The sequence below is a fragment of the Phialemonium atrogriseum genome (assembly GCF_030411735.1).
Source record: "Phialemonium atrogriseum strain 8032-3 unplaced genomic scaffold QBC33scaffold_16, whole genome shotgun sequence".
NCBI lineage: Eukaryota > Fungi > Ascomycota > Sordariomycetes > Cephalothecales > Cephalothecaceae > Phialemonium > Phialemonium atrogriseum.
The window spans coordinates 464,772-484,706 of NW_026848153.1; the positions used below are offsets into that span (position 1 = coordinate 464,772).

General features: G+C 55.2%; 4 protein-coding genes across 4 annotated transcripts; 3 read left to right on the forward strand and 1 right to left on the reverse strand.

Annotated features, from left to right (window-relative positions):
- Positions 1-208: 208 nt before the first annotated feature.
- Positions 209-2,566, forward strand: QBC33DRAFT_453908 (glycogen synthase; the record flags this gene model as incomplete). Its single annotated transcript, XM_060424706.1, has 5 exons — positions 209-290; positions 358-455; positions 509-784; positions 846-2,401; positions 2,461-2,566. The coding sequence occupies 5 exons, from the start codon at positions 209-211 to the stop codon at positions 2,564-2,566; spliced, it is 2,118 nt and encodes a 705-aa protein (XP_060282439.1).
- Positions 2,567-4,053: 1,487 nt separating this feature from the next.
- QBC33DRAFT_453725 (uncharacterized protein) lies at positions 4,054-6,389 on the forward strand (the record flags this gene model as incomplete). Its single annotated transcript, XM_060424700.1, has 2 exons — positions 4,054-4,478; positions 4,568-6,389. 2 exons carry the CDS (start codon positions 4,054-4,056, stop codon positions 6,387-6,389), a joined length of 2,247 nt encoding a protein of 748 aa, XP_060282440.1.
- A 5,275-nt stretch (positions 6,390-11,664) lies between these two features.
- Positions 11,665-12,831, forward strand: QBC33DRAFT_560135 (uncharacterized protein; the record flags this gene model as incomplete). Its single annotated transcript, XM_060430033.1, has 1 exon — positions 11,665-12,831. The coding sequence occupies one exon, from the start codon at positions 11,665-11,667 to the stop codon at positions 12,829-12,831; it is 1,167 nt and encodes a 388-aa protein (XP_060282441.1).
- A 4,913-nt stretch (positions 12,832-17,744) lies between these two features.
- QBC33DRAFT_114270 (putative elongation of fatty acids protein) lies at positions 17,745-19,382 on the reverse strand. Its single transcript, XM_060421929.1, has 5 exons — positions 19,308-19,382; positions 18,788-19,246; positions 18,656-18,725; positions 18,366-18,578; positions 17,745-18,304 (listed from the first exon to the last, which is right to left on the reverse strand). Exons 2-5 carry the CDS (start codon positions 19,208-19,210, stop codon positions 17,979-17,981), a joined length of 1,032 nt encoding a protein of 343 aa, XP_060282442.1. The 5' UTR covers positions 19,211-19,246; positions 19,308-19,382; the 3' UTR covers positions 17,745-17,978.
- Between the last annotated feature and the right edge of the window lie 553 nt (positions 19,383-19,935).

Here is a 19,935-nt window from a genome sequence, read left to right on the forward strand (position 1 = left end):
GGTACCAAAGAGCTCTCCCGCCGTCTGTCGCCCGAGCTTGAGCTGCTAGGTTGCATGCCATCCTCAGCTTCCTACCTCCAAGGATTGCCAGCAGCGTCTACAGCACAATTTGTATCCTCTTGATAGCTATTCCTGCTGCTTACCACATTTGCAACCTGTCATAGGTCGCTCAAGCTCAGTCGCTCTTAGAAGCCGCAACAGCTGCACAATGGCTGAAGAGGCAGACCGCGAACCCCGCGATGTCAAGAACCACCTCCTCTTCGAAATCGCGACCGAGGTCGCCCATCGAGGTAGGCATCATGACTTTGATACACCGTCCAATTGGCGACCTTGGAGCCCTGGCTAATCCTGACTTAGTTGGCGGCATCTACTCCGTGCTCAAGTCGAAAGCTCCAGTGACGACCGCCGAGTATGGCGAACGCTACACCCTCATCGGGCCTCTCAACCACCAGTCGGTACGGAATTCCTGTCTGCCCTATCGGCCCCGATCCTTTACTGACGATTACAGGCTGCCGTCGAGGTTGAGGAGCTGGAGCCGACCATACCAGAGCTTGCCGCAACCATGAACGCGATGAAAGAGCGCGGGATTGGCATGGTATACGGGCGGTGGTTGATCGAAGGAGCGCCGAGGGTTCTGCTGCTCGACACCAAGACGGCATACCACTTCATGAATGAATGGAAGACGGATCTGTGGAACCTCTCCTCCATCCCGTCTCCGCCCAATGATGACGAGACGAACGAAGCCATCGTCTTTGGGTACCTGGTTGCCTGGTTTCTTGGCGAGGTAAGCTAAGCCTAGGCGGCGCACATGTGCTCGTTCATCTCGAGACTGACTTTGGCTCTAGTTCGTCTGCCATGAGAAGAAGAAGGCCGTGATTGCCCACTTCCACGAGTGGCTAGCTGGCGTTGCTCTGCCCCTTGCCAAGAAGCGGCGGATAGACGTGACGACCATCTTCACGACTCACGCGACCCTGCTGGGTAGGTACCTGTGTGCTGGCTCGGTCGACTTCTACAACAACCTCCAGTACTTCGATGTTGATGCCGAGGCGGGCAAGCGGGGCATCTACCATCGGTACTGCATCGAGCGAGCCGCCGCACACGCGTGCGATGTCTTCACGACCGTGTCGCATATCACCGCCTACGAGAGCGAGCACCTGCTCAAGCGGAAACCCGACGGTGTCTTGCCCAATGGGCTCAACGTCACAAAGTTCTCTGCCGTTCACGAGTTCCAGAATCTGCACCAGGTGTCCAAGGAGAAGATTCACGATTTCGTCCGTGGCCACTTCTACGGCCACTACGATTTTGATCCGGAGAACACAATCTATTTCTTCACGGCTGGACGTTACGAATTCAGGAACAAGGGAGTCGATATGTTTGTCGAATCCCTTGCCCGCCTGAATCATAGGCTGAAGACTGCCGGGAGTAAGACGACGGTCGTTGCCTTCATCATCATGCCGGCGCAGACTTCCTCGTTGACTGTGGAGGCTCTTAAGGGACAGGCCGTCATCAAGTCGCTGAGGGATACTGTCGATGTCATTGAGCGAAGCATCGGCCGGCGCATCTTCGAGCGATCGCTCAAGTGGCATGACGGCGACCCGATGCCGGATGAGAAGGAGCTAATCACCAGCCAGGATCGAGTTCTTCTCCGCCGCCGCCTCTTCGCAATGAAGAGGCATGGGCTACCCCCCATCGTGACCCACAACATGCTCAATGACAACGAGGACCCTATTCTGAATCAGATCCGTCGGGTCCAGCTGTTCAACCACCCTTCTGACCGAGTCAAGGTCGTGTTCCATCCAGAGTTCTTGAACTCGGCCAACCCGGTGCTGCCGCTGGATTACGACGACTTTGTCCGTGGCACTCACTTGGGAGTTTTCCCCTCCTACTACGAGCCGTGGGGCTACACCCCGGCCGAGTGCACTGTGATGGGAGTCCCAAGTATCACGACCAACTTGTCTGGGTTTGGCTGTTACATGGAGGAGTTGATCGAGAATTCGAGCGATTACGGCATCTACATCGTGGACCGCCGCGCCAAGGGAGTGGACGACTCGGTCAACCAGCTCACGTCGTACATGTTTGAGTTCTGCCAGAAGAGCCGCCGTCAGCGGATCAACCAACGAAACCGCACTGAGCGTCTCAGCGATCTCCTGGACTGGAAGAGAATGGGCATGGAGTACGTCAAGGCTCGCCAGCTGGCCCTCCGACGGGCTTATCCGGGCTCGTTCAGCGGTGACGAGGAAGAGGATTTCATCCCCGGCGTGGAGCAGAAGATCTCGCGGCCCTTCTCGGTGCCTGGCTCTCCCCGTGACCGGACTGGTATGATGACGCCTGGTGATTTTGGGAGCCTGCAAGAGGGCCGAGAGGGTCTCAGCACTGAAGACTATGTTGCTTGGAAACTCCCGTAAGTAGTGCTGCCGCGAAAGCCTTTGCGAAAGACTCAAGCCGACTAACAGGAAATAGGGGTGACGACGAGGACCCGGACGAATATCCCTTCCCTCTCACGCTGAGAACCAAACAATCGGGGCCAGGCAGCCCGGTTGAAGCGGCTCGGCTCAATGGGAATTAAACTTTCTGGCTCGAGTTAGCTGCTGGCCGCTGCCGAACTGAACAACTCTACGATGGGGAACCAGCCAACCCCAACCGCCAACGGACTCGTAATGCGGCTCTCGAGAAAGCGTCGATAGGAGGTCCATGGGAGAGGGTCCTTTTACTAATGGCGACGGCAGACAAAGAGCCATCGAGGCAGAGGCAGGAGCATTCAGAACGCTGGTGAAACGGGCGGAGCGTTGCATTATTGGGCGATACGGTGAGACAAGTGACAAAGGGTGCATAATTTCAGGTTGGGTATGCTGTGTGTGTATTGCGTATTGACTCCCATGCTCTTCCCTCCTTTGTCATGAGAATGGTTCAAGTTGGAATCGAGTGGCGAGCGAGCCTTCATCTGGAGCTTTAACAGGAGCCCCGTCTTCTTTGAGAGAGCTTGGGCCGGCTTGTTGGCCGACTCCTGATTGGGTTTCCAGGGAAGCTTTCCTATATCCTGTATCTTTTCACCTTCGCACCGACCCAGGGACCTACTTACCCAAACACTATTAATAGGGCGAAGTGGTGAAGTGTTTCCGCCTGTACGGAAGTATGTACTGTACAAGACAGCATATAATCAATCAATCAATCAATCAATCAATCAATGAACCTCCGCAGTGGTGGGAAACAGAAACAGGTTTCAAGTTAGGTCTTTTATACCGCAGTAGAGGCACCTATATCTCTTGGTCCCAGAACATCGCAGCTGACGGTGAGCGATCGGTATCTTCTGTTTGTCCCCTTTTTCAATGTCCCTTGCCCGGCCGGCGCACACGGCCTGGCCGACATCAGGAACTGTTTTTGGTCATTCAACTGTACCTAAGACCAGACGGATGATACTACCTACCTGGTACCTTTATCCTTTTATTCGTCGACTCAAATTCCCGGAGTTGAACCTTATCCCAAGGCAGCAAAAATAAAACCCGAGCTCACTGCCTGCCTAGGGCTCTGCGATGCACAGATTTTGCGGCTTCAAATCACCTCAACTCTCTGCAATACTGTCCCAAACAAGACCAGGCATTGCCCTCGTTGGCTGATCCTCCCTCGATCAGATCGTCTTTATCCGTCTGCCAGGCTCATGCCACCGTAACATTTTTTATGTTTTTTCTCTTGCCACTCATTACCTCGTCCTCATCGTCGACCAACCTATCAAGATCAGAGCTAGGCCACGCATCTCCACCTCCACATCGGCGGGCGGATCTCAAGCTGTGGCGGTACCTAGTGAAGAGTCAAGACCTCTAGAGGCTCCATTAGCGAGGTGCATGGTCGACTTTTAGTGGCCGTCTTGGAGCAAGGAGCTTGCATCCCGTACCCACCATCCCCGGTCAGTGCGTTGGGCTGCAGCGGCAACCCACCACTAAACATTAGCTGACTGCTTACAATCTATCCGTTACATGCTAACATTCCGTGTAGGACATCCCCTTCCCCCTTCCTCTCCCTTCCATCATGAAGACCATCCCTCGTCTTTTCGACAAGATGAAGTTCTTCAAGAAAAAGGAAAAGAGAAAGGATGACAACTTCGACTCCCGGGGTTATGACTCCGGCCACGCCGCCAAGGGTGGCGCCTATGTGTCAAGCAATGGTTACCAACACGCTGGATACCGCCAGCCTTCCGGGAGCTCCCCACACGACCAATACGCATCTGGAGGAGGTACCTCTGGCCACCGAACGAGTCGGTTCCGGCCCATGGCCACTCGCTCGTCCGCCGCCATCGTCGTGAACCTGCCCGCGCCCGTTCTCGAGCGGATATTTACCTTCGTCTGCCCCCACACCACGGACGAGACCTACGAGACGTGCGAACAGAGCTCCCTAGAGGATGCATGCATGCTCTGCGACTTGCGCGACCTTGCCCACTGCGTCGCCGTCTGTAAGAAATGGAGAGCTGAGGCTCTCAAGCTGCTGTATGTTTATTTGTGCTTGAAATCACGCTTGGCGATGCTTCAATGGGGTTGGGGGCCGTCTTGCTGACCATGTCCGCTTTTGTCAACAGATACCACAGCATCCGCATCGACACGGTCCACTACTGCGAGCGCGAGATCTACCTCTCCGAGAGGCGCAAGCGCCGCTCCTTCTTCGACCGCAATGCTGAACCCGAGGATACGACCCAGGCGCGCCTGAAGCTGCTGTGCCGGACCCTGCGTGAAGATCCGGCACGGCTGGGTCCCAAGGTGCAGTTCCTCAAGACGCCTTACATGCTCCGGGAGTCCTGCCAGGCCGACTTAGCCCGGACCATTGCCGTCCTGCCGAACCTCAAATACGTCGACCTCCCCGAGGGTCTGTTCACCGATGACCCCTCATTTCTAACACTACGGCTAGAGGTCCAGGCGCGCTGCCATGGGATCCGAAAGATGACATACATGGGCGGGGCCGAGCGCAGTCTCCAGATGCTGGCCGGCGGTGCAATATGGACCAGATTGGAGGTGCTGGATCTGATAAAGGTTAATTTGGACCCCACGCTTATGCGTCAGGTCCTCGCCAGCCTGGGAAACCTGCGTGCGCTCAAGGTCAGCGAGACGCAGTCTTTCACGGACGAAGTGCTATACTGGAACGATTTGCTGCCAATGGTCCCACCCCTCGAGGAATTTATCCTGACCGACGTGCCCTACGTCACGGCTGATGGCTTAAAGCAATGGCTCATGCTTCCCGAGGCCCAACAGGCGCTCAAGGTGTTGACCCTCAACCGCACCGGAGTCAAGCCCTGGACGCTGCACGAGGTGGTCGCCGCCACCCCGGCGCTGAACCACTTGTCGATAATTGACACCGTAACAGCGACCATGCCGGCAGCAGCAGGCACGCATAATGTGCCTCCCCTAGCGTCGATGAGCATACAGACGTTGCACTACGAGATCACGCCTAGCGCCTTCCCGTCCGCCATTACCACAGCCAGTTATTACAATTACCTGGCCTCGTCCCTCCTCTCAGGCGGCTTGCCGAACCTCTGCGCCGTCTACGTCCGTGACACCAATTTCCCGGACACACTGCTCGGTCTACCGCCCCCGATGCCTTCTTTTGCCGATCGAGGAATCGTCCGTCCGGCCTCAAGCGGCTCGAGCAGCCCTTTCTCTTCCAGGTTCTCCAGCCAGAGCTTATCCCCCGCCTTCGCGCCCGTCTCGCCGCAAGGCTTCCTCTCCGGGGGAGGACACTCACCCCCCTTCGCACCCCCGCCCCTGCAGGCGCCCCATAATCCCTTCCTGAGCCCCTCAGACGGCCGTCGATCGCCCGGCCAAAACAATCGACCCGGCCAGGGGCGGTCCCCGCCGAGCCCGTCCCCGCCTAACCAGTGGCAGCCGGGCCACCACCCGCGCTTCAGCAGCAACAACCCGTTCGCGTCCATGGTCTCCGGCGCGCCGCCTCCCCCGGCCCCGCAGCAGCAGCAGAGCATCGCCAACCTGCCGCACATGCTCGAGGTCTTCACCAAGGGCGACGACGAGATCGACTGGTCCTTCGTCAAGGTGAACCCGGGCTCGGCCCTCGGCCCCGTCGGGGGCCACCACCGCCACCAGAGCGGCGCCGGCTCGGCCAGGCGGCCCTCGAGCAGCTACGGCCTCGGCACCGACGTCATGGGCGGGAGTGCCGGCGGCTGGAACGCGGGCTCGGGCGCGCGGAGGAGCATCTTCGTTGGCGGCGCGGGGGGCGGGTTCCTCGAGGTGCCGACCGGCGATAGCGGTGGCGGAGGAGGAGGAGGAGCGGGGAGGCGTAGGGCCGCCGGGTCGGGCTCCGTGAGCAGCGGTGGCGAGGGCGAGGAGCTGTGGCCCAGGCCCAAGAGCAGCGCCGGCGAGAAGAAGTGGGAGGGGATGGACCTGTGGCGGTGACGGGTCCTGGCGAGCGGACGGGTGGGCTCCTGTTTTTGGGGGGCCCGTGATATCGGCGCGGCTTATGTCTCCCTTGCGGGAATGGGCCGGTGGGTGGTCTAGGTGGCTTGGCCATCCTGGACTTGGGAAGGAACGGCCTCGGGTCTACTTGGTCTAGGTGGCAGTTTGGCCATCTTGCACTTGGGAAGGAACGGTCTCGGGTCTACTGCGGCCTTGGCACTTCTCTCGTGATCAACCTGGGGATGAAAAAAAGGGGAACGGGGGAGGGGAGAATCCATGGAACCGGGCGCGCCGATGTGCATGATGGAGGTGAGGATTGGACTCAGGGGCAGCTTAATTTTACATGGTGTCTGGTCTGCGCTGGCCCCTGGAATGGCTCAGGCAGCTGCTGGCCTAGTTACGGAAATGCTTCTTTTGTGTATTAGTATACCCACCACGCACCGCCCTTGTTGACGACTAGATCGCCTCTCATGACGAGACGAGGACATGGCGTAATTGACAAGATTAATTTGCTATCTGCAGCGTTCCGTGGGAGGAATTGCTTTTCTTGGCCCTGCAAGAAGAGTGTGGTAGGGTTTTCATCTTTCGAGGTCAAACCTAAGCGGTGCTGGGCAGGAAGCAACGCAACGGCGGATATTCCCATGCTATTTTAATGTCCGAACATATCTAAGAGTTCAACGGTGTCTCTATAATGGGTCCTAAGTGTCAAACGGGCTTCGATGGTTGCTCCCGGGCGCACCTCAATAACTCCGTAACCGGAGACAGGGCAGCCATAGGAGATCGTTTCGTTTCCTCTACACCGCGAACTTACGTGGGCAGGAATGCAGAAGACGCGGAGAAGAGGCAAGGGTGGCACTCGGGAGGAATGAAGGGATTGGATATCGCATGCACGGTGCAACTGATCGCGTAATTTGCGTTGCCGGATGGGGCGCCTCACTGGAATGCATTGGAATGAGGCGGTCAGGAGGTGGGCCGAACCGCGAGGGTCTTCTCTCGCTACGCATAGCTCTCAACGGTGCGATCTTGCCCGGGCGATTGCCGATTCCCCCCTGCGGGACGAGTTTGGCGGGTAGGGAGGGTACTATGAATAAAAATGAGTGCCGCGGGACCGAACCTATTCAGTATTCAGGGGACGAACGGGCTTGGTGTTGGGGAGGCAATATGGGAGCAATATAAAATTGCCGCGCTTCCAGGGAAAAGGAGCCACACCCGTCTTTCGCAGTGGCCTCTTCTCAGAAGTATCCTTTACATAGATATGCAGTCTGGATGCGGAGAATTAAGACACCTTGGCCCTGGGAGGCAATGATGAGCAAAACCTGCGAGTCTCCATGCTGCTATGACACGAATGTTGGAAGGAAATTGCCCTCATCACGGGACACGTCGCTTGACGCGTAACCCTCGAGAGAACCGGGCAGGAAGATAGATGAGCTTCCCGGGACAGCAATATTAGAGGAGCGGCTATGGTCCAGGGGTGTATATGTAGCCAATGTATTCAAGACGAACTCTCATCGCTACGGTCCGGCCCACGGCCAACAAGCGCCATCATACGAATGACGAGAGACGGACGCTTGACCAGTTCTCTCCCCTATCCTGCACGGGAGAACTTTATTCCTGTAATCATTGACTGACCGGGAGCAGCTATTCCCTTCTTCATGGTGTACCGAGTGTCAGGCTGCTCTTACCATCAGGGCCAACCATGTAACGGGCGAATTCTCTGGCGAGGCAGGTGATGGATTGCGCTTGCATTTTCCAACCTGGAAGTTGTACGGATTAATAGGGAGGCGTTTGCCACTGCTCTGCGTCTCCGGCCGGCGGTGGAATCCTTGACTGTCGGTGATCGGGGAGCTGCCGAAGGAAAGTCGATTCCTATGACAGGCCAGGGAGCATAGAAAGACAGGGGAGAATGGTAGGCGAAATTAGGGATCAAGTGGAAAACGAAACACACACTAGTGACATCCCCCTAGCGAGAAAAGGTCGAGTTGAAACTTGGGATGAGGCTCTAGTGCCTTGGGATGGAGGAGGAGCACGTGCTTCGGAAGCTAGAACCTCAAACTTCTAGGTGGTCCTTGAATCAGGATCCTGGTCTGTCAAGAGGGAAAATGGCTGTCAAAGTTCAGATGAAAGGTGCCTCTGGAAGTGTGGCATATCCCTTGTTCATCTGCTCCAATTTGAAACCCCAGATTCAAGGTCGTGGTGTTTTTAGACCACATATTTGTAGACGGCTTTTGTGATACTACAACAGCGCTAGGCGGTACGTGCGCTAGGCAGTACGTGATTGATTGCACTCAATCCAATTGGTGACCGTTTGGGTTGAATATAATGCATTGTACTTTGCGGATCTCACCGATCACTTGAAAATCAACAGCCTCGCCGACCCGGAAGTCGAACGGCTCAAGTACATAGGTACCTATGTAGAGATCGTCACCAGCCGCACGACGCTCTGAACGTGGTTGACCCCAGCTGAAGCCTAGAGGTGGCTGTGTGCTACAGGGCTGACACTAGACAAATAACCGTTCTCAATGACAGTAGTCGGAGGACGAGGGACACGAGAATGATGTCAGGTGGAATCAGATTTTAGTGTACGACGTAGCGTAGGTAGTTGATGAAAATAGATCTTCGCATCGGGTGGCTGAAGCTTTGGCCACCTCCGCTACCAGAAGTCGGGTAAACCAGGTGCGGACTGTGGAGGACTGCTCTAGCGTGGTGGGATGGAGAGTAAAAATAGTTTAACTTTGTTTTTGCTCAGTTGATGACGCCATGTAGGCAGCCCTCCACCAAGAACTCTATTCTTACCAACCCACGACGGCGTGCCCAGTGATAATCGCACTATTGATTATCTGACTTAACCTGTAGCCTCCTCGTGTCTCTGCAGGGATGAGGTGCAATCTTCAGGGCAAATGCGCCCCTTGATGACAGCCACATCCCTGACAATCTCCTCTGGGCATGGCGATGCAGTTTAGTGGCAAAAGGCACGCCTCTCCGTTTGCAGTCCCAGGTCTCCGGTTGTGGCTCTTGATGGTCTTGAAGCACTGCAGGCATCAGCAGTGTTTGATGGGGGGCCGATGGAGGCCCGACCGTGCACTCTGGGGCCTCGAGGTCTGAGAATCCAGCATGTTTCACAACCCCTCCGCCGTAAACTGGAACTCGGCAAGGCAAGACGAAACAGCGATGCACCCTTGCCGGGGCAACCCCGAAGGAAGGGGAGGGGGTTCCCAAGCATGCAAGGAACATACTTATTGATGGTAAGAGCATAGGAACTGTGCGCAGGGTTTTTGGGAGACGCACCAGGGTAACGAGCCATCACAAGATCCATGGGGAAGGGAAGTGTGTTTTTCAAAACTCTGATTTGCCCTATCAGACCAAGTCTTGTGAGCGAAATGGTGTGCAACATCACTAGCAATCCAGCGAATCGCCAGACAGACACGCAGAGGGGCCAAGCCGACAGACATGCAAGAGGGGGGAAAGCCACACACACAATTCAACCTCGCTGCAAGAGGTGGCAATTGTCACCGCCTCCTAGGGCCAATGGCCTCTCGCTTTTGGACGATACGGCATGACCAAGGCCTGACCTACTTGTGTGTAAATATGTAGGCTAGACTTGTTCGACTGGACACGGCATTCTCTTACCGGGTCGACTGGCCTGAGGTCGGCGGCCATGTCAAGGCCAGGTTGACCAGGTCCAGCTGCTGGTCACGCATCACAACAAATTCCCAGCTGCTCACCATTCATGCTGGCCGAGAAAACAGGGACGAGAAATCGATCTACGCATACGCATTGTATGTACATACATGGATGGTAGACTGACTCGGGCATCCCTCGTCGATCTTGCCAGGGTAATAAGGGACAGGATGTTAGGTTCCGAGCCTCTATTTCAGGCCGTCCTTGAGAGCCCCAGAATGCATGAAAGTTGTGGGTAAAAATGCACGTAAACAATGTGGATCCTTTTCCACCGATGTTCTACTATGGTAACCTCACTATCAAGACGGATGGTGATGGTAGGAGTGACAAGACAGCAGTGCTGCATGCTGTTCCTTCTTCCTCTCTAGCGCACCCCAAGTACGGATATCCTGCATGAATTCCCCAATCCGATGTCTCCCTTTTGCCGCCCTGTTCGCACGCCTCCCAACTGCTCTCACTCCGTCCCCAATCGTCGAACCAGGACTGGCTAAAGTGAACCTGGCCCCACTCGGAGCCAACCCCCTTGCGCCCCTTCTCTGGCCCTGGCATCCACGACATTGAAAGTTGGAGGGAATGTTGTAGGATACTGAAGGTATGACTGAACTGCAGCTTACACACCAACAGAAATACACACGGCGTAGAATGTGGTGACTGTGAACCCTAGGTACGGATACTTCTGAGGTATTGATGATGTATTGACGTATTGACTGCTAACATTTATAAGGTCTCTTCCCATCACCGTCGAGCCCATCGGCAGGCCGCCGACCCGGCTGACTGGCTAAAATAGCAATCCCGTTCTAACCCATCCTTCAAGCACTCGCCTCCCTCTGCTCCCATCGCGCATCACTGTCCCAATCTCCTTGTCGACCAAGTGCAGGCCGAGTGAGACCGGTCTATTGGAAGTAGAAAGAGTTTTGGAATTCTCTTCCAGGGAGCTTCAATAGAACAACCACCCAAAAGAACTGGAAGGCAAGGAGAAGAAGGTCTTCAGTCTGTTTTACCTGAAACAGGCTTCGGGGCCAACCACCACCGCGTCTTTTGACCAATAGTTCAACGTCCCCCATAGCCGTTTGTCTTTGCTTTTGTCCTTCTTTTCTGCACCGTGTACATACCAAATGTATGTATACACGTACCTACTGTGTTAGTTATCTCCACATGGCCGTGACATCCCTGACTAACGGGGGTTTGTGTTGCAGGCAAGGCCTCCATGTCATGCAAGGATCAAGCTCCGAACATAATCTGAAGGTACAAGGTACCCTGCAGCAAATTAACCAGGGCCTGTCGAGGGGTGTTCTCCAACCCTTTTTTTCTCGCGTATACATACTGCGTCCATATATTACAGAGTAGACACCATGCCTGGTGCCTTGGTTAATAAAGATTCTCGTTGCCCACCCACCCCCTGGTGCTTTTTGCCAGATTCTCTCGCTTCTATCTTGAGCAGCCTTGAAAAAACGCTGAAGAGTTCCTCTGGCAGCTGCAGAATACCATATATTCCTGTTGACCATTGAGTCTTCCGACACCCTCTCCTCTCTGGCAGAAGAGTATTTCCCTTCCCCCCAAGGATCACCAAACGGCATTACCCAACTGCACCGACGCCATGTCGTTAGCGGTGGACCAGTTCCTTCCGGCAAGGGAAGTAGGCCATTCAAACAAGAATCAGGAACAGTCGTATCCCGAGTCCCTTCGAGACGAGTCCCAGGAACACATCTATTCGTCTCCTGACGACAAATACCATGATTACACCATATTCGACAACTTCTACTCTACAGAAGACAAATCCCAGCCCGCGCCCGAAGCTCCGGCTTTGCCTCAAAGGAGCTCGTTGAGGGCTTCGCGGTTGCTCGACGACATCAGCCTCAAGCTTGGCCCGTCGATTGACTCGACGGAGCTCCCCCAAGCAACGCCTCTCGATATGTATCTGTCTTCGGAAGAAGATGTTTCCTCCTCCGCCGACGACTTCTCAGACTATGGCGATAACTACGGCTACGACTCGAGCAACGAAGACCCGCAATCACCCATTCGACGGACAAGCTACGAGGTGATGGCAAGGGCTGTGTCGGTCGTGTTCTCGGGAAAGCCCTCGATCATAGAGCTCCCAACGCCGCGAAGGTCGATCTCTCCTAACTCGATTGGTTCCAGCAAGCGTTCAAGCATGTATTCGTCCATCTCGGCGATCGAGCGGTCCTCGACACCGACGGGGTCTATCTCATCATTGCACCAGCCGACGAGGACGAGCACCCTCGTCTCGTCCTTCTTGCCGTTGAGGCGAAAACCACCTTTCCTGAATATCGATCCATATGCGAATGGGAGCACTTACTCGCTTGAGATTCTCAAGGAGAATAATGGGGACGAGGCAGCACCGAAGACGCCAAGGACACCAACCGCACTGCTGAGGGGGGCGTCGAGGACGTTCAGCCTGGTCAGGAAAAGGAGTAGGCCGCTCCTGAATAACTTTGCTGCCGTGGCATCCCGGGACAATATGACCTCCCCGGCACCTTCCTTGACACAGCCGCGGGAGGTGCAAGAGGAGACACGCAGGGCGCCGGAGCTACCACAGTCGCCACAATCACCGCAGTCCCCAATCACATATAACGACATCATCAAGGCGGCAAGGAAGAATGCCATGGTTTCGCCGCCACACCCATCACCGACACATCAGCAACAGTCACCTCTTGCGTCCCCGACAACTGGGCCTAAGAGAGGCATCTTGAGTGGTCTTGCTGCGAGACGGCGGAGCATCAAGTTGACGGGCAGGTTGATATGAGATGAGCATCACTGGAAACGATAATTGCATTACGCGGGATGAACTCCTCGGAGTTGGAAGATTAATCTTGGGCATGCTGGGGTTTCATTATGCATGGCGTTTACAAGGGGTGAGATCATCACCGGCGTTTGTTAGCTGTTTTTCTGAGCAAGGAAGGGCTCGTCATTGCACACACATTTGGAGGAACCTGGCGTTTGGCATTCACTCCTTTTGCAGGCGCTTGGGGGGATCTACTGGACGGGATTATGATGTGTCCTAATGATTTCCAGATCATTGACGATCTATGGCCTGACTACTGAGATTCCGACGAGGGAAAGTTTACAGAGCGGTTGTACCTTGCGATGAACTCAATGATACCATGGAAAGCTGCTTTCAATAATACAAGAGTTACCTACAGAGCACTAGCAGAAACTGCCCTCTCAGTGATGATATGCCAATTTTGCATCTGAAAGTAATATCTGCAAGGACTGCAGCTGTCACAGGCTCACAGGCCTTTTCAGATCTGTTTGACAAGATGTTTCGACTCGACCCCTCGATCTCAGAACTTTGGCTTCTGTGCGACCTCACTCCCGCTGCTCGATCCCTGGTTGGCTCCCGATTGGCTTTTTGGTTGCTAATTCTGACCCTTGTCCATATCTACGCAAGCAAAGCTGAAGGAGATGGGCAAGCCATTCGTCGCAGGTTTGGGTTCCCGTCCGATGTCAGGAACTTGAAGCAATCGATGATCGAAGCAGAGCACCCTTCACACACACGTTGGGCAAAAAAAAAGCTGGGGTCAGCAGGGGCCCGGCCTCACACGACTGCACAACTGGAATGCATGCACTTGTACTGCGTACCTGCTTCGAGGTGATGCAGCCAACCTAACTCATCCAGATGCCTCAGTTCGTGCCACAGTGCGGCAGCGGTGGAGCGGGGACAGCGTGTCCGATGATGCAGTGCTGCCCTCTTCCACCTGAACATCATGCATCCTTCCCTCCACTCATTGCTATGCAAATCGGCAGGAACTTGCGAAAAAAAAAGCCACGCGCTAAAGTGTCGGCAGCAGATTCCAACCAGCGATTTGCTGGGGCGTATTCGAGTTCGTTCTGTGGGCAATATCCATCTTGAAGAATTCAAAGTCATGCAACGAATCCCTTGCCCAAACCACTGCTTCCGCAGTCCAACGAGTAGCAAGAAGCAAACCTAACCTTGTCTTCTTAACCCAACATCCGGCTAAGAGCAACTCCCCCATTTCGTGGAATCTGTTGGTTCCGTAATCTGTATCTTGACCCGTTGTGGGATCTGGGGCACCCGCCAGTTCTGCCTCCGAGCCCGCTGACGCCAATGGTCTCGACGCCGCCCGCCCCCTCGAACCCCCCAAGACCCCCACCAATCACCCCTTGAATTAGTCCGACCTACGTTGTACTACCTAATGGCCTTGCAGTCAAGTTAGAGCCTCTAACCAGACAAGGATCGGAACATGCGACCTCTTGGGTCACCTGCAAGATGGAAAAAAGCTGCTTAGAGGAAGCGACGAAGGACGATGGGGTGCATGAACAGGAAATCCCAATTCTTTCTCGTTGATCGCCATCGCTCTCGAGGACGTGGACGATCACCATCTCACGATCCCCGGTCGAGATGCTAAGGCAGAGAAGTTGTCTTTTTTCATACCGAAAGCCAATATGACCCCCTATCCACCCACGCGGATCTGGTTCTCCTCTCATGCTTAACATGCACGAACGATCATTGCTCATGCACCTTGGGGGGTTGGGGGGGGGGGGGGGGGAGGCAGCATAAGAGGGAACCTGCAGTTAGCGTACCTTGCCCCGCGAAAAGGGTAGGTAGGTATTCTGCGGAAAAGGAAGAGTGCCGCATACTGTATATGTGGCCGTGCTATGGGTCTTCTAAGGGGGCGGTCGAGACAGTCACACCGCCAACCGTGGCCTCTAGAATTAGAATGTAGAACGTCGTTTAGCGCGCCGCTGCAATCTACGGGTTCTCAAACTACATGGTCTAGAAACAGCTCCTGAGAAGGGCCATCCTCATGTCATCTGTCTGACAGTTCTAGAAAACAGACCCCAGTATCACTGAGGTACATGGGTAAGAGATCCGCAGGTACCGCACCAAATCCCACACCCCTTTATCAGCCGCGTTAAGGCTTCACAGCACGCGGCTAGAGGCGAGAGGGAAGAAGGAGAAGAATAAGAAAATATCACTATAGGCAGAATAAAGGACCGAGTCGGTTTCCCAATCCGGCATCTCGCCCTGTCCCCGGTGTTGGCGGCCACTATCCAGCGTCATGCTATCGCCAGCTTACTAGCCTCCCGCCGGTCGGTAGCCTACCGGTCCCGCGAGCCCCCAACAGACGGATAGCCGAGGAGCTACTACCAATTGGTAGCCAGGCCAACCACCGAGTCACATCGTTTGGTGGAGGGGTTAGCTCTGTGGGTGGCGGGATTCCCATGACCAGCAGCCAAGGGGCAGGACGAGAGGAGGAAGGCTGGTAGGAGCTAGCAGCAATCTCAAGCCGTCGTGCCAGCGAGGACACGGTAACATCGAAAGGAGGGTTAGGTAAGGTTGTGTCATTGACAACCCTCCCAGAAGACCGGACGAACCCGTAGATGGAGGCTATTTGTAGCAACGCCGCAATCCTGTGCTACTGCTGACCGACGCCTGTGTCAGCTGCCTGGGCTCTCCGTTATCGACATGGAATGGAGGAAAATGGTGTGTTTCCAATATGGCCCGGCATGGGACGAAATACCCATCATTGGGTCGAGCGATCTCAGTGCAGCCGTTACCATGCTCCCGGAGCTCGCTTGATGGGGAGGCTTAATGGTAGAACTATATTCTGGTATAAGCCAGTGATAGGTCACGATAGCTGCCTCGCACCAATTGTCGGCCGCATACTCACTTACCAAGCTACCTAAGGTATTAATCGTCTTCACCGCTCCATCCTCCACCTCCCATAACAACCCCGCGAAGTGGCGAAGAAAGAATAAACAACAACGGCTTCGGGAGCGACTGCCTGTTTCGGCCGGCCGGCCGGCCGGCTGCCCAATGAGGTCCAACCTGGAGAACAACCACCTGCTCCTCAGGAGAGGGGGATGGCGCACTGCGTGCCCCTATTGGGAGTGGGCTCGCTGTCTTCCCCCAACCCTGGGCAGGGAATACTTGTTCACAAGTGTCCGAATCATAGCCCCTAGGGTTAGCTAGTCATCCCGTGGTGGCATAGAACCGATGTTGGCGCGCCACCCTCGATGGTTTCGGCGGGCCCCGACCGGCCTCGCGAGCCCTTGGCCGCCCTCCGCGCGGCGGCCGCAGACTAACAATCTCAATTCCCCTGCCGAGAGCCTCCTCACCGCAGAGGGCGGCGGTAGGTGGTTGGCACGTCGAGACCCGTCCTGTTCCAGCGTCCCACGCGTCTGCTGCTGCCGGCCACGAACGGCCTAGACTCAAAGCTAACCCCCCCCCCCCCCCCAGCGGCCCTCTCTACCGCTAGACGCAGGTTCTCCGCTGCCAAACGCAGCGCTGTTTGTCTGCGCACTTCTCAAGAGGTGGGGGGAAGCAAGTTCCCCAGCCCGACCAGCAAGCCTGAGTATGTCCCCGATGCATCAGGGCCACCCGCAGAGATGGATGTCAACAAACCGATCCCGCCAGAACGGAAAAACAGGCGATCCTAGGAATCGGTGGGCCGAACCAGAGCGAGTTAAACAATTTCTTCTCCTCCTCCTTTCCCCGTGAATGGCCGTTTCGAGGCTGTAGCTCGTTTGCACTCGCAGCCTCAGTTCGTCTAGGCCCTACCCTGCCTGCGCGGCGGGGAAAATGGCAGACCCCGCTGGATGGACTTGATCTATTCCAGAGGATCCATTCGGGGTCAGGGGCTCCGAAGAGGCGACCAACGAAAGGGGTCCGTCCCTTGGTGCGGGGGAGAGGGTTGGGGGAGGCAAAAGGAACCATAACGCAAACGACATATGGGATGGAAGCTGCAGGTTGTTCGCAAGGCGGTAGCGGTGGCTTGCATCATCATCCTGTCGCTAGCGCCTTCTCTTGGCTGCGTGCAAGCAACGTGGTGCAAGGTCGTTTCCCTCGTGACAGTGACACTGCCGTTGCCGCATTCTGCGGAGCGACGTCTTACCAAGCTGCAAGCCACAAGCCACAAGCCACTGCAAGCAACGGGCCAGGGTGGCTTCTTATTCTTGGACAAGGGGGATACAGGAACGGCCAGATCTTACCCAAGCTCCTGGGAGACCATGCTTCCCACATTGCGCCATAACCTTTGCGAATCGGCGGCCAAGTGGGTAGCCGCGCGAGGCTCATACCATGGTACCGGGAAACTTTGTTCCCCTAAATGCATAGTCCCTATAGGACAAGGCGATGGTGTCACGCTGATGACCCCGATGAACAGAGGCGTATTCGGCTAGTCCCCAGGATCACCCCCAGCGGCCTAGAGAGATATAGTTCGAGAAGAAGCAGTATTAATATTGTCTATGGGCTCTCGACCCGCCCAAAGTCAGGCTGCACACTGGCAAGCCCGTTTAAAAGCAACTTATCAGACAGAGAATTGGGGGGAAAAGACTCGACGGAAAAAAAAAAAAAAAGAGGCCGAGCCGAAGCTCGTCAGAACCTACACACAAGACAGAGACCGACCGACAAGGCCAACCGACCTGTCACCCGTCGGATTCCAAAGGAATACCTGTTGATGCCGTCCAGTACCGCCAAAGAGTGATTTGGTTCCATCATGCACACACGTCCTGGCCGACGCCATCATAATACACAACCATGCCCTCCCCCCCTCCATATTATACTGACGCGCAGGGCCTGGCTCGTATCCTGCCTTCGCCTATCCCACCTGGCCATACGTCATAATATATTCCGAGCCGTTGTCCCGGAACAATTTTTGCCGCGTGAAACTCCGTGAAAATGAATATCGAGATGCAAGTAATACCGTATCGAAAGTCTTTCTCCCTCTAGTCGCAAGGAGGAAAGATCAAGGAGCTCTCAGTGGACGAGGTGGCCATGCGTGTTGAAGCGCCAGGTGGCCCCCTTCCCTTCCAAAGGTTTGCTGTCACGAGTTCGTATCCAGTCGAGGTGACGGCCCAGGAAGGCACAATGTGATAGATAGCTAAAGCTCGACACTCGAGGGACCGGATTTTCCAACAATGTCCGACCTAGGCCTTGCGCGAGCGGGGAGCGGAGCCATCGGGCTTCATACTGGTCGACTTGGCCCCGCTGTTCGCCGACTTGCGGTAGATGATATCGTGCGGGTCGGGAAGCGGGGCCTGGCTCATCCGCCGAGTGGCTTTTCGCCCGCTGGGTCGCTTTCCATCCTTGCGATATGTAGCCAAATAGAAGGAGATGAAGAGGAGCAGATATGAGCTGAGAATGCCGATGCCGGCGAAGGCCGCGAACTCCTCTCCGGCACACTCGCCAGCACTGGGCAGCCACTGGAAATAAGTCGAGGTGAAGTATGTCCAAGAAGCGAAGTAGACGAAACCTGGGAGGGAGCTGTTAGTTGCCATCGCCCAACTCAACAATCACGCACAAGCTCAACGTACCAAGATCAATGACAAACTGGATGATCTGAAGACGGGTAATCCACTCCTTCCACCAGATGCGGATGCCACGAGCGCTCTGGAAGTAGTACCAGTACATGACCACGTGCACTGTCAAGTTAAGGGTGATAGGAACCCAAGAGACGGCGGTCGAACCAATCAGCTGGGTGTAACAGAGAACGGCAGTCGCCCCGTGGTGATAGCAGTGGAGGAAGGCTGGGAAGTGTCAGTAGGAGCACGAGGGAGGAAACCCCGAGGCCTTCGCCAAAGTTGGACCGAGGTAGATAACGCACTCAGGGGCTTCTTCTTGAGGAACAGGAAGCATGTGTCTAGCAACTCGAGGTACTTGGTCAGGTAGTTCAGCTGCAAGACAATATTAGCCCTCATGTTACTCCAAAAACAGCACACCTGACCAAGGAACGCACGTAGTACAGGACAACCAGGGGTTGAGTCCATCCGCCCCCGGTGTCGCAGATGGCGTAGAAGATGCCCCGTCGGACCACCGTCCCTAGGAGTTGCTCGATGAAGAGGACCAACAAGATGCCGCTAATGGCAGTCAAGTAGAAGTTGTGGATCAGGAAGAGGGACCGCAATTTGAACGGTTCGCGGTTGCGCATAATCTCGCGACCGCCGAAGATGATGGTATAATAGAGAATGACAAAGAGGCCCGTCTCCTTCAGGGTCGACATTGGGGTAGTCCCAGGGATGAACCTGAAGTCCTCAGCGGGATAGCCGACGACATACTCGAAGCCCTTGCTGAAGTAGGGCCATAAGTGAATGCCGAATGGCCGGTCGAGGGTGGGAACGGGAAATTTGTCGAAGAGCGAAAGAGAAGATTCGGTCGCCATCTTGAAGTTTGTTGCGCGCAATTGAATAAAAAATAGCTAGTGGGCCAGTTAGCAACCTCTCCTCCGATGGTTTCGCCCGAGTCTCATTGATGCGCACCTGAATTAACGGGAGAGTTGACGCGAGCCCTTTTGCAGGCTGGCTCGGAACCCGCGGACAATTAGCAAGTGAGATTAAGCGTCAAGATAGACAAGCTAGACAGATCGCCGCCAAGGAAAGAAAGAGACGGGACTGAATGAGAGACAAGAAAGGAACAATGGCCAAAAAAAGGAGCCCAGGTACGCGCCTAGGTTCGGTTTGGAGAAGGTGATGACGGGGAGAGTTGAAAGGGTCGGCTGAGATGGGCGACTGGCGGTAGCTTAAAGCTGGAATGGCTGCCGGGAAAATATTGACAAAAAGGAGTTAGGTAGTTACCTAAGGTGGCACTAACACATGCCTGCAACAGCATGTGCATTTTTGTAGCCAATGAACCGCACAGATAGGATATTACAATGAGCCGCCGAGGCTCCTTGCTCTGAATACAATGAATGCCTCGGACAACAAATGTCCATTTCTGCCTCCAGGGAGCAGGTATTTAGAGCTGTATCATGCATATTCATGTTAAGAAACTGTTTACATCACAGCCCAGTGCCAATGGACCTTCCCAGCTGCAATGTACTCTTCCAATTGCTTGCACAGATTTTGGGAGATTAGATCAGATGGGAAATCAGGATAAAGCCGTTTGCTG